The sequence below is a fragment of the Buteo buteo genome, chromosome 6 (genome assembly GCF_964188355.1).
Source record: "Buteo buteo chromosome 6, bButBut1.hap1.1, whole genome shotgun sequence".
NCBI lineage: Eukaryota > Metazoa > Chordata > Aves > Accipitriformes > Accipitridae > Buteo > Buteo buteo.
The window spans coordinates 18888405-18906786 of NC_134176.1; the positions used below are offsets into that span (position 1 = coordinate 18888405).

The window sequence follows — 18382 nt, forward strand, 5'->3', positions numbered from 1 at the left end:
TCTTGCTTTCTAAATATCTTAGATAACTAGTCTCTATGATAATTTCTCTAGCTTTCTTTCTCTCAGTTGGGTAAGTAACCCTGGTGAAATGGTTCTTATGGTGTTTTTAATACCTTGTGGTATAGCAGCACCTCCTACTGTGGAGTAGTGTCTTATTCTTGGCCACTGGATTTCATGCATACTGGTTTGGGAAGAGCTTGTGAACGCAGTAGTTTGAAGAACTGCTGTGGATCTGTGTTTCATGCCTGTCTGGACCCAGAGATTCAAACACTGTCTTCTGCATTAACCACTGGACTGCCCTCTTCCTCAGTTCATTGTATAGATGTGAAGAACAGCACTTTTGATGAGGCAGATGCATTGAAAACACACATCAAAGTAGGTGTTTTGACATCTAATTACAAATTTAGCTAGTGAAAAAAGTTAGTGTTAATTAAAGAATCTGTGAGTATTAAGAGGTCAGAATTTAAAGCTCATGTTGTTTGGCTGCTAAATCTTTTAAAAAAATAAATAAAAAATTCCATGCGATGTCCAAAGAGAAAGTAAAGAGGTTACATATCTATATAACTGAGATGTTTTTAAGCCATGTTGAGTAGTGTGTTACAAAGCAGTGGAAACCACTTTGCATTGTGCGCATTCGTAAAGAGGCGCTCATTAAAAATGCATTTTTAGTCACCACCTGTTATTTGTTTAATATGATGTGTACTTTACTGCAGTGTTTTATTATTTTTGTCATCCTTCTTTTCCAAAGTGTATTATTCATCACTTTGAACCATATGGGCAGAAATATATTCTGAGCATCTGATTTCTGTACTGGCCATTCCCTGAGGAAAGACTGTAATGTCCATGTTTATGATGAACCAGTGAAACCTTTTGTGTCATCTTTTCATGAAGATTTCTTACCTTCTGCATACCAAAGATGCAATTAGGAGATTCACAGCTGTGATGCTACAACAAGATGACAAGGGGACTGCATTTGATTAGGCAGCAAAGGCCTCTTTGCCCAAATTCATAAATAAACCAACTATTCTGGGAAGAGGGGAGAGCTTTCTGCAGGTCCAGTGTCTTCCACAAACCCTGCTTTTCTCCTGTGGCTTGCACCTGATGTTACACACATGCTGAGGTGTATGTGGAGCAAGGTGTATGCTGACCTGGCTGCTGCCTGGTATGGTTAGCCCTTGCTTTTTGTTGCTGGGAGAGATACCCAAGGGTTTCCTCTGTCAGAATTTCACAGAAACTTGTAAAAGTTTGATTTCTTTGCCCCCCCTGTCATAAAAATCAGGTTGAAAAATGCCTGTTGAGTTGCTTTCATTCCCTTTCCTTGACTGCTCCAAATCTCCAATGTACAAGTGTAACAGGGAATAAAGAGCCTGATTAAATGTGCTGCAGCGCTGCATTTGAGCACTCTGGCTTTTTTGACTGTGCGTATCTCCTCTGCTTTGGAGACATAATGTTTGCATTATGCTGTCTCCTGTTTCTCGTTCATGATAGTAGCATGTCCAGTAACGCTTGCATGAGTTGCGCACACTGAGCTGAGTATGTGTATAGCATACTACAATATATTTTCTCTTTAATAGAGGGCAAGGGAATGAATAGATGGCAAAGTGTCCTTTTCTTTCAGTGTGGCGCAAAATCTTTTATTTAACAGGACCAGTGGGCAGGTCTGATTCTCATTCTTTTGCTCTGTGCACATAGCAAAAACCTGCCATACGACCTGGTGTAATCAGCAGTCAGCTCACAGGAGGCCCTAAGTTTGAAACAGCAGGAGTTTTGCAGCTTGGAGCTGAATGGTGTTGGCAGAGCTGTTTGAAGAAGTTTGCTTAGTTCCTGCCTGTATTGTGCTGAGCTGATTTCAAAGGGGCTGTTGCCTCTACCTCGTGAGAATGACTTTCAGTCAAAATTCACAAGGAATCATGTATCTACTAATCTGAAACTCAGCAAATGCTCTTTTTATATTCAGTTTTGGTTATGCCTCTTTCTGTATTGCTGCTTAGAAAGCAACATCCGTGACTGCAGGTTAGCTTGGGGGAAATTCTGTTTTTTACTAGTGTGTTAATGTTCAGTAGTAAACTTTGGAGACCTAGCAGATCTTCTGCATATCTACACTGTCAATGGAAATTGCTTAGCTTGGAGATTCAAACTTAAATGCCTAATTTTAGCACCCTATAATTTATTGTATGCCTTAAATGTTGTGGAGACATGAACATTAGCTTATGCAGAGATTTAGAGGAATGGTGGATTCAGGTAGTGCTACTGAGGTGCCAGAGCATCTAGACTTGCATTCGGGTACTGTGTTGTAACTGCTGGATTTTCTCCGATTATTTCCTCCAGATAGTAACTATCTGTTTCTCCCTTTAAAATTAGTGGGAGCTGCATGTTTTCCGAGCACTGAGACGTAAGACCATTAGTTCAGATGCCCAGATTCAAAATGTGAACTGTTACTATAGGTTTGAAGAGCACAAATTGTTTTATCGCAGCATTTGTTTTGGTGAGTGGCCGCACTAATTCCCATAGAGCTCCGGTTTCTGATCAGCCATTCATCACTCAACCAATTCATGATGCAAAAAACAGGTTTGTCGAAGTAACTCAATGCCTCCACCAAAGTATGTTTAAACAATGCTACAGAGCCATTTTAATCAGTTATGTGAAAAGCTGCGTGTAAACCAGAACAAAAGAGTACTTACTCCAGCACTTAAGGTGGTCAACATTTTGGACTTTACAGTGGACCTAGCATTGCTCCTTTCCCTGTTGTACAGCTGGATGTCCTTGCCAAGGTTTTGTGCTTCTCTGAGGTGAAGGGTGTAAACAGTCTGCTGATAAAATGTTGCTTGTGCTACCTTTCTTTGATTGTAGTGCCCCTTAAAATTTTGTCTGCGGCTGCTTCTAGGAGTCAGACTTTTTCCAGACCACCAAGGAGGTTTGGCATGCTTTGAATGCTGCTAGGCTTAGATCTGCTGCTCAGTAGTTGCAACAACAATATAAACTTTTGTGTAACCTGTATCTTTTAAAATTCTAATAATCTTTATTTTTACAGAGCAACGCAGTCCAAATGTGGTAGACCAGAGAAGGTGTTGCAGCTCTCTGCAGCCTGAGGTTTGAATTGCTCTTGCCTGGAGCAATCTTTCTGGGGATCTACCCTCCCCTCCTCTGCTTTCAGCTAGCTGAGAGGCCAGCCCATCACGGTTGCGCTGCTGTTGTGCTCCCTGTCAGCCAGATCACAAAACAAGTCACTCGATATGTCTTACTAAGTTTCCCTCGATTGTGTTGCTTGAGTAGTAAACTGAGCTCTGCTGATGTAGGTGAGGGATAGGATCCACATGTGAGGCAGCTTGGAAGTTGCCTAGAAACGTACATGCCTGCCACCTTCACGTGCCATTAAAGGACACTGGAGATTAAGAAGTATAATTGAAAAATGCCACTAGTAATACAAAAGGTTTTTGGCAGTGTGCATAGTTCCGCTTTTTCTGCATGTAGCCAAAGCAGCTCCTTGTGTTTGGGGGCTCTTGCTGGTTTTGAAACTTTTGTGACCATTTTTAAGGTTTTCCTCAGTAGATACAAGGTCTTGAAAGTTGCTATTTCTTTCAGTTGTAGGTGAGGCTTTTGTATGAACATGATAAATGAGATTTGCTTTCAGGAAAACACTAAATATCACAGCTTAAGAGGAAATTGTATTTTGTTGACAGAAAATCCAGTGGTCAGAAGCCTTAAAACTGGCATAGCAGGAGTATTAGAAGTTAATCTTTCCTGAATGTTAATAATAACATAGTGACACAGCTTACCTCTGTCTCTGTGACAGATGGCATAAAGAAAGGATCTTCTAGGATGCAACTGCACCCTTCACATTTTTTCTTATGATACCATGGGTGTTCCCAGGGTGTTTTATGCATTAAGTGTGTCATGACTATTGGTGAGTACTGATAAAGAAAAGTATAAAATGGGGAGATAAAGTCTTTAAAAACGCACATCAATTATTTAACTGGGTTTTCTACATCAGAAGCTCACCATTGATGCTTAAGTCTGCCTAAGCTGTCTGCTAGGGCTGTTGGGAAAGAGAACTCTTAAATTGAGGTCTGTGGTATGAGATGGGTGGGGGAGCAAGAACGGTAAAGCTCTGCTGAGTTAATGTTAACAGTTATGAGTTATCTGCAAGATTCACAGTAGATGACACAGATTGTATTGAGCAGGGTTAATCAGTCATTTCAGATACTTAAAGGAGCACTGTTATGAGCTGGCAAGACTGAAAATTCTTCTTGAGAGTGTTTGCAGGTGCAGGTATGCATATGTGTGTGAAAGCATAGCTTGGATTACCATTGATAAGTAAATTATGCCTAGCAGCTACCACACAGGGACATTGGCTATTTCCTGTTCTGTGTATAGGTGAAATTGTGGCAGCTGTTAGAAGTGACTTGCTCCTTTCTTTTATCATTTTTTTTCTGCCATAACTCTTTCTTCTTGAATATGAAATATTTCCCCTGCTGTGCAGTTGCAACAGTAAGGAGATCTTTGTTATCCTGTGATATTAACTACTACTTGAATTGTGGACTCATTGTGGCTTGGTGGGTTATCACCATTAATTTTTAATGGTTTTCTCTCTTGCGCGCGTGTGAAATAGAATGTGGAAGGTGACTGGGTTTTTTAAGTGTGTAGAGGATGAATCAGTCATAAGGGAGGATTTAATGACTGCAGGTCTAAAATTTTAATGTACCACAGCACCTTGTGTTGCACTTTTCCATACTTGTTCAAAATGTTTGAGTTTTCACTTTCTGTTGTGGTTTTTTTTTCTTTAAAGGAAGTGTTGGAGCAACTGAATTTTGTGTAATATCTCAGACCCAAAATAACTTGAGTAACTGAATTTTCCTGACTCTGAACAACTAACCTTAAATTTTATCAAGTGCACAGTGTCACACTTTATCACTTTTTGCAGACTTTTCAGTGTTGTGTGTTTAAGAAGCCAGCTTGTTGCTGTATAGTGTGGGGTAAAACTCCTAATGTTCTCTCTGCTGAGCCATGGGAGTCTAAATGCTTGAACATGGGCCAGTCTTACGTATAGCAAATCTAATGGTGTCTCCAGAAGGATTTTGCCTGTCCCAGGTTTGAGCAGGTATAGTAATTCCAGAGTAATAGTGGGGAAAAGTAGTTGAAACATATCTATACACATAACTATGAGTGTCTGTGTGTGTGTGTATATATATAGATACATATGTATATCCATTTCTTCTAGAGCATAGTATTTCTGTTACTATGTGATGTCCAAAAGGCAGGGGCAAAGAGTGAACTTGGCTGAGGTGGGGATGGCACAGGATGGGACCCAAGCCCTGGTGTACTGGGGCTGCCCCAGGTACCCTCTTGGACCCGCTTGCCTTGGGTGGCTGCTGAGGGCTAAGTAAGCATCGTGAAGCACCATCCCTTTTTGTCATATTAGCTGCCGGCTGGCAGTTTACGAAGGGATCAGATGCCAGTAAAAGGTCTCCTTGGGGTGGGACCGAGGAGGAAGCTTTTCTGTCACCTCCTCCGTTGGGAAGCAAGTTGGGAAAACCAGGGAGGCTGTTCCTGGCAGCCTGACCTGGTAATTGCCTGCGGGTTATGCCTGACTCGGCTTTGCTGAGGTGCAAATTATTGGCAGTAGACTCTGTGAATAGCTAAGTGTCAACTGCAAATGGCTGTGTCTCCTCCCTGTAGGTAACTGTTCTCTCCTCAAAGGGGAACGCAGAAACTCTGCAAATAGAAAGGTGGTTTGCTATTGAAAACAAATGAGCATAGAAAATCCAGAAAGGGAACTATGAGAGGCCCAGAGGCCATTTTGAGGGAACGGCCCCCATTTCTTCTCCCTGCCCTCTCCCATTGTAACTGCTGCTAGTTTCTGTGGTCTCTCTCTCTTTTTTTTTTAAATTTTTTTTCCCAACATGTTATAACTGCAGCACAGTGCTAATGGTAAAGCTGGTGATTGACACAGTAAATGCTGTGAGTGTTTTCTTTCACAAGGATTCTTGGGTTACCTTGGGAAAGCCACATGAAATTTACTGCAGCTTCTCCACCTGTACAGTGCAAGAAGCATTTGACAGCCTTTGAAATCCTTGCATATTCCCTGCCTGGGGCAATCTGCTGGCTATCAAGAGAAACACCACTCTACTTTTGGTGTGGAAGAACCATCTGGTCTTGACTTGAAGCTTCTCCCGTTACCCACCTTAAGAAAAAATTTACAGGCTGCTGCTACAGTGACAGATCGTCTGGCTAGGGACTGTCTGGGTGTTTGTTGAACTTGTTGTTATCGGGTAAATTAGATGATACTGATAATGCAGTGATATGCTGAGGTAATGACGTTGGATATAAATTCTGCTTCAAAATAATTGGAAAGCTCATAACATTAACCTGCAATGATACCCTTAATGCTTTCTAGGAGTATTTGACAGGGGCATGCCTGAACTGTGAGGACTGTCTACATTACTGGTATTTGAGTTTTTAGTGCCCCTGGTAACTGGTGGGTAACAGGAGTTTGCCTGCAAGAGAGAGCTCTCAGTGATGAGAAGGTCAGGTTGTTGCAGGAGATGAAGGAGAAAGCAGCTAACGTCATCAGATGAGTAGCATGTATAAGCCCCTTTGGTTTTGTTTTAACCTACAGGCATTAGTAAACCCCTTCCCTCCCTTCACTTCCCCAACCACCTCATTTGTCCCATAGCATCTTACTGTCTGGTCAAGCATCCTTGCAGGGTGGGATAGCTTGTCCCTGTACCCTCTCTGTTTTCTCGTCAGACCAACTGAAAGCTTCCCTCTTCTGTAAATCCAACATGGAGTTTTGCATGGTTTTCTGCAAATGCCACAAGGACCTCTCTCTTGCCCATGCTGCTGTCCTCTGTTGAAGTTAGATAATAGACCAATGGCATAGTGACTGTTCGCATGCTTTCTGAAACATTAATTTGTTGTTCAGTACTAGGTTGCCTGTAAGCTGCCCAAGTGTAAGAAGGTTTAAGCTTGTTGAAAACTCATGGTTAAAAATCTTTAAATAAGCTTCTGGAAATTAATTAGTCTAAACTAAATTTAATCATTTTTTTTCACATTTATATGCATGTTAGGAAGGTTAGGGGAGAGAATAGGATGATTGCTAACAGACCAGTTGCTCAGTTCTCTTTCTGGTATTCCTCAAGAAGTGTCACAACCCTTTTCTTTACTGGGAGAAAAATTGTCTTGGGATTACCATTTTTCCTGAGTTACAGACTGAAAGATTTTAATGCATTTCAAAGGGAGCAATGTTAGCCAATAACCTACATGTTCCATAAAATCTCTTTTGGTCATCACTGCCTGAATGCTGTTCATGTATTTACTGTTCCTCAGTTTCTAGGTATAATTTTCTGCATTTCTCCAGTACTGTCCATTGAAGTTTCTCAAAATGGTTTACCAATGTAATGTGAATTAAGTCTTGTTTATTCAGGGAGTGTTATCCTGGAAAGACCAAGCACGTTTGTGCTTGTTTCTAAGCATTTAACTACCTTGTATTTGAGCAGCTCCAAGGATGTTTGGATGTAGTGAAGGCAAGGCGTGGCACCTTCTGCTAACAACAAGAAATACTTTGTCAGTAGATCCCATGGCAATCAGGACGGCTACTGAGACAGTGGGATGTTAGTGTTAATAAGAGTGGCAGGGTAAAGCACCTTGTTTCTTCTGGGGACTGAGAGGTAGATTGAAAATTACTAGCAAGTTCCTGCTTCAAACAGGACATAAGAGTATGAGATTAGTAACAGCCAACCTGGATGTTTGTTTTATTTCTGTTACCCTTAGTCACTGATGAAATTTAACTCATATGTTCACATTAAACTTGATCACATCTGTTAGGCGTTCTGTTTGCTACTAAAATATTATTCATAACAAGGAATTCATTAGAAGTCCTGAAAATATCCCATTCTTGTGTATGTCCCCTCCTTGCTCCATTAATTTTTTTCTAGTTTCACAGATTTGTTTTCATATTTAAACTTTGAAAGCTTTGATTTGACTTTTCAACATTTATACTAGAGAACCTCAAAATGGTTCTTCTCGCACATGCCTCTGTGCCCTTCTGGGATTAGCAGTTGGTTTTACAGAGTTTTTCCCAAGATGCATCATTCTCATTCAAGTGACATTTATAATAATAAATTACTTGATGATATTGGGAAAAGTGCAAAATGTGTACATTTATACTACGTAGCTTCTGCTCATAAGGAAAGCAATATTGCTATGATGTGCAACCAGTATTCCTACATCTTCCCGTCTGTAATTCCTTTGTATTCCTGTACTTTCGGCTGCTACTTTTTCAGGCATTGCATTATGATTGTCACTCCAGTGGTCGGCTGCTTCTTTGGAGCTCTTGGCACTTTTTCAGAGCCTGGAACTCGTATTGCAGTGTTGAAGTTGCAATGCAGATCTCTAGCTCTGAAGCACTAAATAAGCCCCACAACTCACCATATGCTTGCCTCGGGTTAATTATTTTTGCACTTCATGGCAGTATAAAAAAAGTATTAATTCAATGTATTTTATGTGAACTAGGATCATGTGTCCAGTTAGGTGTTTACTGTGTCTGTTCCATATAAACATATAAAAAAACCCAAGTTCTAGAAATACTTGTAATAAGAGAAATGGTAGAAAACACATCTTACACATAATCTTCCTAGAAACGCTGTTATCGGGTTGGTGTTTGTTTCTTGATGGCACGCTGTATTTTAGTATTGTAAATTTTTTCACTCCAGTGAACAAGGGCAGTGGAGCAAAGTTTGTACCTCGGAGCTCTGCATGGCTAATGTACTTTGGTATCAGGCTTCGGTGTTAAAAGCTGAAATATACTTGCTCAGTTTTAGAGTTTGATGTGAAAATTTTTGGCTTTATTATCCCAGCAAAATATGTTCAAACAGTATGGGAAAACTGACTTCCTTTTAAAACAAGTGGGTGTGCGCGGTGCTGAGTTTCAGAGAATTCAGAAGTGCTTCAAGTCTGTTCTGATGGCCTGTGTTGTTTCTTTTTAATGTGTGTTAGGCTAAATTATTATGGTCCTTAGAGACCACCATAGATTAGCTGGAAGCATGTTGAACAGATGGATTGCATTTTAGCTGGTTATATTTGTAATGTCAAGTGACAAGCCTTTAACACAGCACATTTCATATTCCCTGTTACTGCATAAACCACCCCAGGACAAATCTAAGGTGAAATAGAATAGAAGTTGAGAGTAATTTGTCTGGATACTATTATAAACATGTGAAGTCACTTGCACATGATTTGAAGAGAGAAGTTGAGGATAAATCAATAGGCTTTCAATTTACAGCAAAGTAGGTAAATTAGTCAAAGGTGCTGCTGGCAATAAAAGCAGGAGAACACAATGCTCCACAATTGGATTTTCTCCTCGCTGGGTCAAATCAATATTGCCACTAGGCACAACCATAGTGCTTTATGTTGTATTAACATAAGTGATTCATCTTGGAGTCAGTGAAACTAAGGTAGGAAGTGTGCTGCTACATAGCCATTGAACATTTGATTTCATATTTTAGAAGTAAATGTATATTTTTGTATTTAGTTTAGAAAAAAATTATTTCCTCTGCAACTGATGTGTGTGGGGGTGGCAGCTTCTGCATTGTTTATTCCACTGGGCTAGAAGTAAAACTAATTATGTCCTAAAAAACTTTTTCCATATATCAAAGTACCTTTATTTAAATATACGTGGAATTTTTGTTATGTGACATAAACAATGTGCACTGTAAACAATTTGAATTGATCTTAAAGTAAATGTTTTTATCAGGACTTGCCTTGCTTGCCTTGCCCTCTGATGTCTAGAGTGATTTAGTTCTGTGCCAGCCTGGAGCAGTTGATTTAACCAGTTCATAAAGCAGTGAGAGTGTGCACAATGGATGACATTATAACCACAGAATCTTATTTTCATTTCCTTCCTCCATTGCTTGTTACTATTTTTTCATCAGCCTACTGATGCATTGCATATATAGGACAAGCTCTTTGTTCCAGGTATGTCTCACTATGAATTTGTACAGCTTGCAGCGGATGAGATTTTGCTCCTAGCTGGGACCTCTGCACTACTGAAATACAAATAACAAAACCTGAGCCATAACAATAAATTGGGTGGATGATGGTGCTGGGGTCCTTTCTAGTTGTGTTTTTTTTTTTTTTATAAAATACTCTATGTGCCATCCGAATAGCATGTGTGTGATTTTTTTTTTTTTAATAAAACCTGATCTTATATGGTGTACTTCTGCTCTGTGTATATTTCTGTCATTTGGTGGGTTATCTGCACCCTGCACAGGCTGAGCATGGCTAAGACTAGGTATGATTCCTTCACATCCCCTCCCACTGAGATTCCAGTCTATGATTGTCAGAACTGATTATTTTCAGCAGATGAGGCAACAGATATTTTAGTGGCTTTTGGGTTTCCACTTGAAGGGTCTTTAAGAAATGTGCTATGTAATTTGCTGGTTTTCAGAAAAAAAAAATCCCTTTAAAGACAGCTAATCCTCTAGTGTGTCACATAATGAACACAATTGTTGCAGAGATGAGCAAAGTTCTTAATGAAATTTTGTCATGTATATAATGTGTTGGCAGGGAAACAGTGAGTACTGAGTCACACATAGTGTCATCAGGCATGCTCACATGGCAAGATGTACATGGAAAACATCTCAATAAAAGATCTGTTTGTGTTTCACTTCCTTGACATTCCCCTGCAAGAACTTGTTTCATCTTGTCTGATCTTTTGTGAGACCCTGTCATACAGTTTACAGAATCTTGCTATAAATTATTTCCTTGACACCATTAATAGCTCCCCAGATAATTTAGTAAAATAATAAAAACTTTAATTTTTTTAAGTATCTATATTGGAAGACAAATATTTTTTTATTTTCAAACATAACATCCTTGTTGTTGTAGGCTGCAGAACAACTTGTTTTCATTATTATGTTAAAACAAAACTGGAAACTTTGAAAAACCATATTTAAAAAACAACCCTTGTGTCTCAATTTGCTGTATAAAATATGTTTTAATGTTAAAACTTGTTCATTAGCCTGAGTGCTCACTCTTCCTTAGAGTTCTGATTCCAGAAAAGCTTGAGTTTCGTTGTCCCCTGGACTTGAGGAGATGCAGCTCCCAGCCTATCTTTGTGGTAGCATCCAAAGGGACCTTAAGATGTGTAGGGGGTAAAGCTGCCACCCCATCCTGCTGCTGGAAGGCTCTGAGCTGGTGCAGATGGCTGCTGACTCCTGCTGAGACCTTAGCTAAGCACGTAGTGTCTCCTTCACCAAACGTTTCCCACTCCAAGGATGTTTGTGGGATCAGATCCATACTGAGTTTATCAGAGAAAGATGTTGGCTGTGCTGCACGGATAGGACTCTGCTGAACTTTCCTACTCCATTGGCCTGAGTTACAGCTGAAATATAAGCCAGATTCCCTGGCTAGGTGGTGTTTGCTCTTGCTGGTATAAATAAAACTGGTGATGGTTTTTCCTCATGGGCATTTTAAGTAGGAAAGCACCATTTGGCTTCCAGTCAGCTGGGCAATTAGCATTTTATAGCCAAGCAATATACTTAAATGGAATTGTTTGGCTTGAGCATTGAATTACAATGGCTGATAGACTGCTGCTCTTCTTACATAATTTATTTAGTACTCTCTTCTTGTTTAGGATTCAGGTAGAGGTTAATTTAATTCTGCATGAGAAGCTAGTAGTTGCTCTACGTTAATGCTGTGCTGCACTGCAGTGCAGGGGGTGGTTTCTGTGTAGAACTTGTACTTACCTGGTCTCTCAGCCATGGAAAAGACAATTTTACCTACTCCTTTCCTAGCAATGTGTTCTTTGCAAGAGCTGTTGGCATGCTTACATTGGCACTTTAAAATGCAGCCAAGAATAATACCTTAAGACCATTTTATTCCATGCTGTTGCACATGTATTTTTAAGAAGCAAATGTGTATTGAAGTGTAGCATGGGCCAAGGAGACTTTGTTCCTACAAAATTACAAGGGGCCCACTTAGCCTGTTCCAGGTAAATAAAATGTTAATATGTGACCATGGTGACTTGAGAGTGAGACCTGCCACTGCATCTCTTCAGATGACCTGAGGCAGAGTGCAAACATCCAGTGTGTGTGATCTTGGAAGGATAGAAAGAGTAGGTAAAATGTGCCTCAGCACTTCAGAAACAAAGTAGAAACTTTAGATGGAAGGAATGAATATATTTCTTCATCCTCTTAATAAGCCTAAGTGCTTAACTTGGTGCTTAGAATTTTGTCCTGAATCTCATATGTGTCTTGATTTTTCCTAAAGCCCTTGACTGCTAGAATCAATGTGGGGGGGATTTTGGCTTTTTTTTTAAGCTCCTTTCTTAGCAAAGTGATTGCAAAAACCTTGCAAATGTGAAGCAAGTGTGCAGCAAGGGCTTAGATGCCAGAAGGCTGCTAATGAGAACACAGCATTTATTTATTTATTTATGTTTAACCTCATGATTTCTACGTAACTTACTGTTTTTGAATCCTTGGGGTACCAGTCCTAGAGTGCCTAGCTATTTTTAGCAAAACTTACCGCTGGCTTAGGCAGTATCCTTCTTGTTGCTCAGATGTGCCAGTTGTCTCAGCCTACCTACTTCACGCTCTGCATCTCTGTGGGCAAGATCAGCAGAGCAAGCAATCAAGGACTGAACACCCAGTTTGACCTTCACTTAGAAAGGTCTCCCTATCGATATGGAGTCACATAACAGCATGCAGAAACCTTTGTGGGCTTTATTTACTGAGTTTGGGGGTCTGGCTCAAGTAGTGTAAGACTTGGCTGCTGATCTTTGTATTTTGTGATAGTGGTGTTGACCTGCTAACTAGGAGCATCCGTTCTTGCTACTGTCACTGCTGTCAAATGAGCTGAGATTTTGGACAAATCTCTTCAAGCTTAAAATATCCTGATCTTTGGCAGAGGAGTGTTTCAGGCGCCTACAGATGCTGCACGAAGACCTGATGGGGATTTGTTTCGAATTGGATTCCTTAAATAACACTTATGATAACAACATTATTTTTTTGATGGAAATCTCATTAGCAACAATAATAATAATTTTAAAAAAAAGGCAAATGGTACTCTGAGGGAGGTGATTCCTGACTTGTAGTAGCTGGCCTCTGAGTTGGTTAATGGTCTAGGTGTAAAGCCAGCAGCTCAGACCCTAATTGTTCTAATAATCAGGGAAATTGTTACCATATGCTGTTGCTGTAACCTTTACTGTTCTAAACAAGCTTTAGTTGTGCTGTAAAAATGATTAAAAGGTTTCTCACAGGAGGAGTTAGATGGTTTTTTATTTTTTTTTTTTTTGCTTGGACAGTTGCTTTCCAGAGTACTGTGGGTTTTTGTGTTTGAAAACCCTGCTTTGCTCTCCAGCAGCTCCTGCCTGGGCATGCTGCCCCTAGGCATGCCAGTTGCCTGAGGCAGGACACATACATGCCATCTCTGCCTCTGCTGTGGTGTCTCGCAGCTATGGTTGATTTCAAGCATAACAACATCCTTTTATATAATACAATAACTTGCTACCCTTGTGGGGAAACATTGCATTTTATCTGTGTTTCTTTTGCTGGCTGGACTTCAGCGGCACGTCCAGGTTAACCCAATGTCCAGCGTAGCTGTAACCTGGGAGACAGTTTAGTCTGTGGAGCCTTTAGTCCTCAGTCCTGGTTCACAGGCTATAACAGGACAGCTCCCTGCCTGAACCACAAGTTTTACTTTGTGGGGTCTTTTGGGTAGGTTGGTAAGACATGAGGGGAGCAGAGAGGCCAGACTGAGGTACAGCATTTTACTTGTCAACCTGTGTTATTGCTGCTTCAGGTAAGGAAAACAAGAAAATATTGATAAGTGGATAGAAGGTGAAGAATTTCTAATGTGCTGTTAGGGGAGGGGACTTTGGTTGTATTTCCAGATGTGGGATTTTAAGCAATGGACCTGAGACACAGTCACATTATCCCAGCTAGTGAGTCAGTCGCTGAGTGTCAGCTGAGCCTTGCTAACTTGCTGTGTTTTTAGCTTGGACAAAATCTGAGCTAAATTCATCAGTGTTAGTGCAAGAGCCTTAAGTTAACACATTTTATCTCACATTTGTAGTTGTGTGAGTGCATGTTTCACTGGTACATCTCTGTTAACAGAGGATAGTTTATTAAACTGAAGTAACTTTTTGTTTCTTTGACTCACTTTCCTTATCTTGAAAAAGGAGGGCAATGACACTGACCTTCCTTTACAAAGTGTTGAGATCTACCAGCAAGTTGCACTGTGTAACAGCTAGGTATTATCACAAGCACTAATCTGAAGGTGAAGTCGTTTAGAACAATAAAGATAGTTATCTGTTTAAATAATTTATTTTAAAAATAAACAGGTCAGAGTATCATCTCTTGCAACAATTTGAATCTTTCAATCTGAATCTTAATTACTTAATCACTCTTTTAAGGCTCAGGGCTGTTTCTGCTTGTATTTGGTGACTGTTGGATTCTTACCAGAAAATACTAAGCTCAAACACCTATGAGGGTGTTCAGTCATGGTTATGTTGGATGGTATACTCAAATAATTTTATAGAAGTTGCTCATGGGAATGTTAACAGCATAAAGGTTAGCTGTAATGTCTTTTGTGTCTGCCAGTTAAATAGCTAGCGATCCAATGATTACACAAAGACAACGCAAATTCCTTATGCATTCCTGCCTCAGTGCCACTCCACATGCTGGGTGACTGGAAGCACAATTCTTTCTCTTTTTTTGCCATGGAAATTGCTGGTTAAAGCTCAATACTTCGGTATATGCAAATTCTGATTTTTTGATTAAAGCCTTCGTGCCATACTGTATTGTCATAGCAGATATTGCGGTCCAGCCATATGCTGCTAAATCCAGTAGGTTTTGCACCAGTTTTGGTAACAGGTGCAAACAAACTTTGTTCAACATGTCTCAAATGCACAAACTATAAAATGCATTTGGCTAATGACTCAGTGAATGCTTGGTCTACATTAGCCAAACTTCACATTGCATAAAGGTCTGTAGAGCCTTCTTTCTTAACAGCACCAAAAGCCCCATCAGCTGTGACACTTGAGATATTTCTACTTTATCCAAAAGAGACTGCTGAGGAGTATGTTTTGGATCAGAGGGGAAAAAATTAAATGTGATATGTCCAAAACATTTTTTTTAGAATATCCACTGTGATTACTTATCAAATGCTGCAGGCTCACTGAAATATTTCCTCTTTCAATCAGGCTTAATTTTCCTCTTGTGATAACTTTGAAAGCAGAGAAATAACAATGGGGTAACTTGGAGGGGAAGTGTTTGGGTGAACGGGTGATTGTTTCAGGAAATGTGTTTCTGTGCTTGGCTGCAGTACTTTTTCCCCTGGCTCTGAATGCTCTGCAAGTATCAGTGCATGTGCTCTCCCAGTGCCCTAGAGGTAGGCTGGGACATGGAGACAAACGAGGAAAAGGCACCTGCCAAACATTTGGTAGAGTTCTATGTGTGAACCATTGTTTCCTGAATCCCAGCACAGTGTTTTAATCACACAACCATTTTTCTCCCAGGCTTTTTCTGTGAAATAAATGCTTGCCTGCAAAATGTTTTATTTGGATCATCACAAGTGAGTGCTGGTAGCTGCAGGTTGAAGCTAAAAACTGTACTCCTGTGCTCTGTATGTTACTGGGGTGCATGGCTGATCATATTACTATGCAGTCTCCTTTGCAATGTATTTATCTGTCCACCTTTAAGCATTTTGCCTGCCCCAGGGCTCATAGCCTTTCCTCTCCCTTAAGCCCACTCTGTCATGTCAGAGTAGCTTCAGGCAGCTGAGATTTAAATGGAAAACCAGACGAACCAATGCACCTCCCTTCCCTCGTCTCCCCCAAAATAAAATGACCTTTAAACAAGGCTTGTGACATACTTAAATCTGTTTTACTCTCCATTAAAAACAATGCAAACAAATCTAGAACTTTAAATCCAGTTTCTCTGAGCAGTGCCAGATGCCTGTTCAATAGCTTTCCCCCACACTCACTTCCCCAGCCCATCATTAAAATCTCAGACCCATGAAATAATTTGACCAATTATTTGAATTACTCAAACTTCACAGAATGGCTTAGGTACCTTTGAACCAGCTGCACTTATATGCCCTGAAACATGACAGCAGCTGAATGGTGAACATCAAATGAATACAGGTCATGCCTGGAGTAAAGGCATGACTGATTGGTGTGCCTGGCATGGCTGTGCATTTTTCCTGATTAGTGCCATGGGACCCTTTAAATTCTATATTATCCATTGTTAAAAGAGGCGATTAGTGTATGTTAGCTGTGCAATCTGATGCCATCTTCAAATAGTGATTTCTTTCTCAAGTGGGGGCTTCCTCTTGTGACCTCTGACCTGCCAGTATGTTAAAAGCTTTGTAATCGATGGAGCTCTGTATTCTTTGTAGTGTGATTGATTGGGATTCCTCCATGCTGAACTTTGCCTGTTGTTCTCTTTTGTATAGGAGGTCCTCCAGCAGCTGATTGTAATGAATTTACCAAATGTTTTAATGATTGGCAAAGATCCTCTCTCTGGTGAGTAGTTTGTTTGGTTCTTCACCCCCTTCCTCTGAAATGCTAAATAAAATTTGTGTTTGTTTTATTTCTTAAATTAAAATAGAATCATAGAATTGTTTAGGTTGGAAAAGACCTTTAAGATCATTGAGTCCAACCTTTAACCTAGCACTGCCAAGTCCACCACTAAACCATGTCCCTGAGACCACATCTACGTGTCTTTTGAATACCTCCAGGGATGGTGACTCAAGCACTTCCCTGGGCAGCCTGTTCCAATGCTTGACAACCCTTTTGGTGAAGAATTTTTTCTGCCAGGCAGCTTTCCAGCCACTCTTCCCCAAGTCTGTAGTATTGCATGGGCTTGTTGTGACCCAAGTGCAGGACCCAGCACTTAGCCTTGTTGAACCTCATACAATTAGCCTCAGCCCATCGATCCAGCCTGTCCAGATCCCTCTGGAAAGCCTTCCTACCCTTGAGCAGATCACCCCTCTCTCCCAACTTGGTGTCATCTACAAACTTACTGAGGGTGCACTGGATCCCCTCGTCCAGATCATTGATAAAGATATTAAACAGAACTGGCCCCAATACTGAGCCCTGGGGAACACCACTTGTGACCCACCAGCAACTGGATTTAACTCCATTCACTACCACTCTTTGGGCCCAGCCATCCAGCCAGTTTTTTACCCAGTGAAGAGTACGCCCATCCAAGCCATGAGCAGCCAATTTCTCCAGGAAAATGCTGTGGGAAACTGTGACAAAGGCTTTACTGCAGTCTAGGTAGATACTATCCACAGCCTTTCGCTCATCCACTAAGCGGGTCACCTTGTCATAGAAGGAGATCTGGTTAGTCAAGCAGGACCTGCCTTTCATAAACCCATGCTGACTGGGCCTGATCACCTGGTTGTCCTGTATGCGCTGCGTGATGGCACTCAAGATGATCTGCTCCATAACCTTCCCTGGCACTGAGGTCTGACAGGCCTGTAGTTCCCGGATCTTCCTTCTGGCCCTTCTTGTAGATGGGCATCACATTTACTAACCTCCAGTCAACTGGGACCTCCCTGGTTAGCTTGTAAAAGATGGAAGGTAGCTTGGTAAGCATTTCCACCAGCTGCCTTGGTACCCTTGGGTGGATACCATCTGGCCCCATCGACTTGTGTGTGTCTAAGTGGTGTAGCAGGTCACTAACTATTTCCCCTTGGATTATGGGGGCTTCATTCTGCTCCCCATCCCTGTCTTCCAGCTCAGGGGGCTGGGTACCTGGAGAACAACTGGTCTTACTATTAAAGACTGAGGCAAAAAAGGTATTAAGTACCTCAGCCGTTTCCTCATCCTTTGTCACTGTGTTTCCCCCACATCTAATACAGGATGGAGATTCTCCTTAGCCCTCCTTTTGTTGCTCATGTATTTACAGAAGGATTTTTTTTGTCTTGTATGGTAGTAGCCAGGTTAAGTTCTAGTTAGGTTTTGGTCCTTCTAATTTTCTCCCTACATAATCTCACGGCACCCTTGTAGTCGTCCTGAGTTGCCTGCCGCTTCTTCCAAAGGTCATAAACTCTCTTCCTTTTCCTGAGTTCTAGCCAAAGCTCTCTGTTCAGTCAGGCTCGTCTTCTTCCCTGTCAGCTCATCTTTTGGCACATGGGATCAGCCTGCTCCTATGCCTTTAAGATTTCCTTCTTGAAGAATGTCTAGCTTTCCTGGACTCCTTTGCCCTTCAGGACTTGCCTCCCAAGGGATTCTGTCAATGAGGCCCCTAAACAGGCCAAATTACAAACATGCTTTTAAGCAAAACAATCTATACATATTTGTAGCAAACTACAAATATTTGAGTACCACTGAGTCTCACATTTTAATGTGTCTAGTATGTAACACTTATATTTACAT

General features: G+C 40.9%; 1 protein-coding gene across 6 annotated transcripts in view; it reads left to right on the forward strand.

The window, feature by feature from the left end:
• CCDC88C (coiled-coil domain containing 88C) overlaps positions 1-18382 on the forward strand; it is a 100422-nt gene that overhangs the window by 25160 nt on the left and 56880 nt on the right. For all 6 annotated transcript variants that reach the window (XM_075029962.1, XM_075029963.1, XM_075029964.1 and 3 more), the window contains exon 4: positions 16453-16522. In XM_075029962.1, the coding sequence (XP_074886063.1) occupies positions 16453-16522 (70 nt within the window). The remainder of the gene's footprint in view (positions 1-16452; positions 16523-18382) is intronic.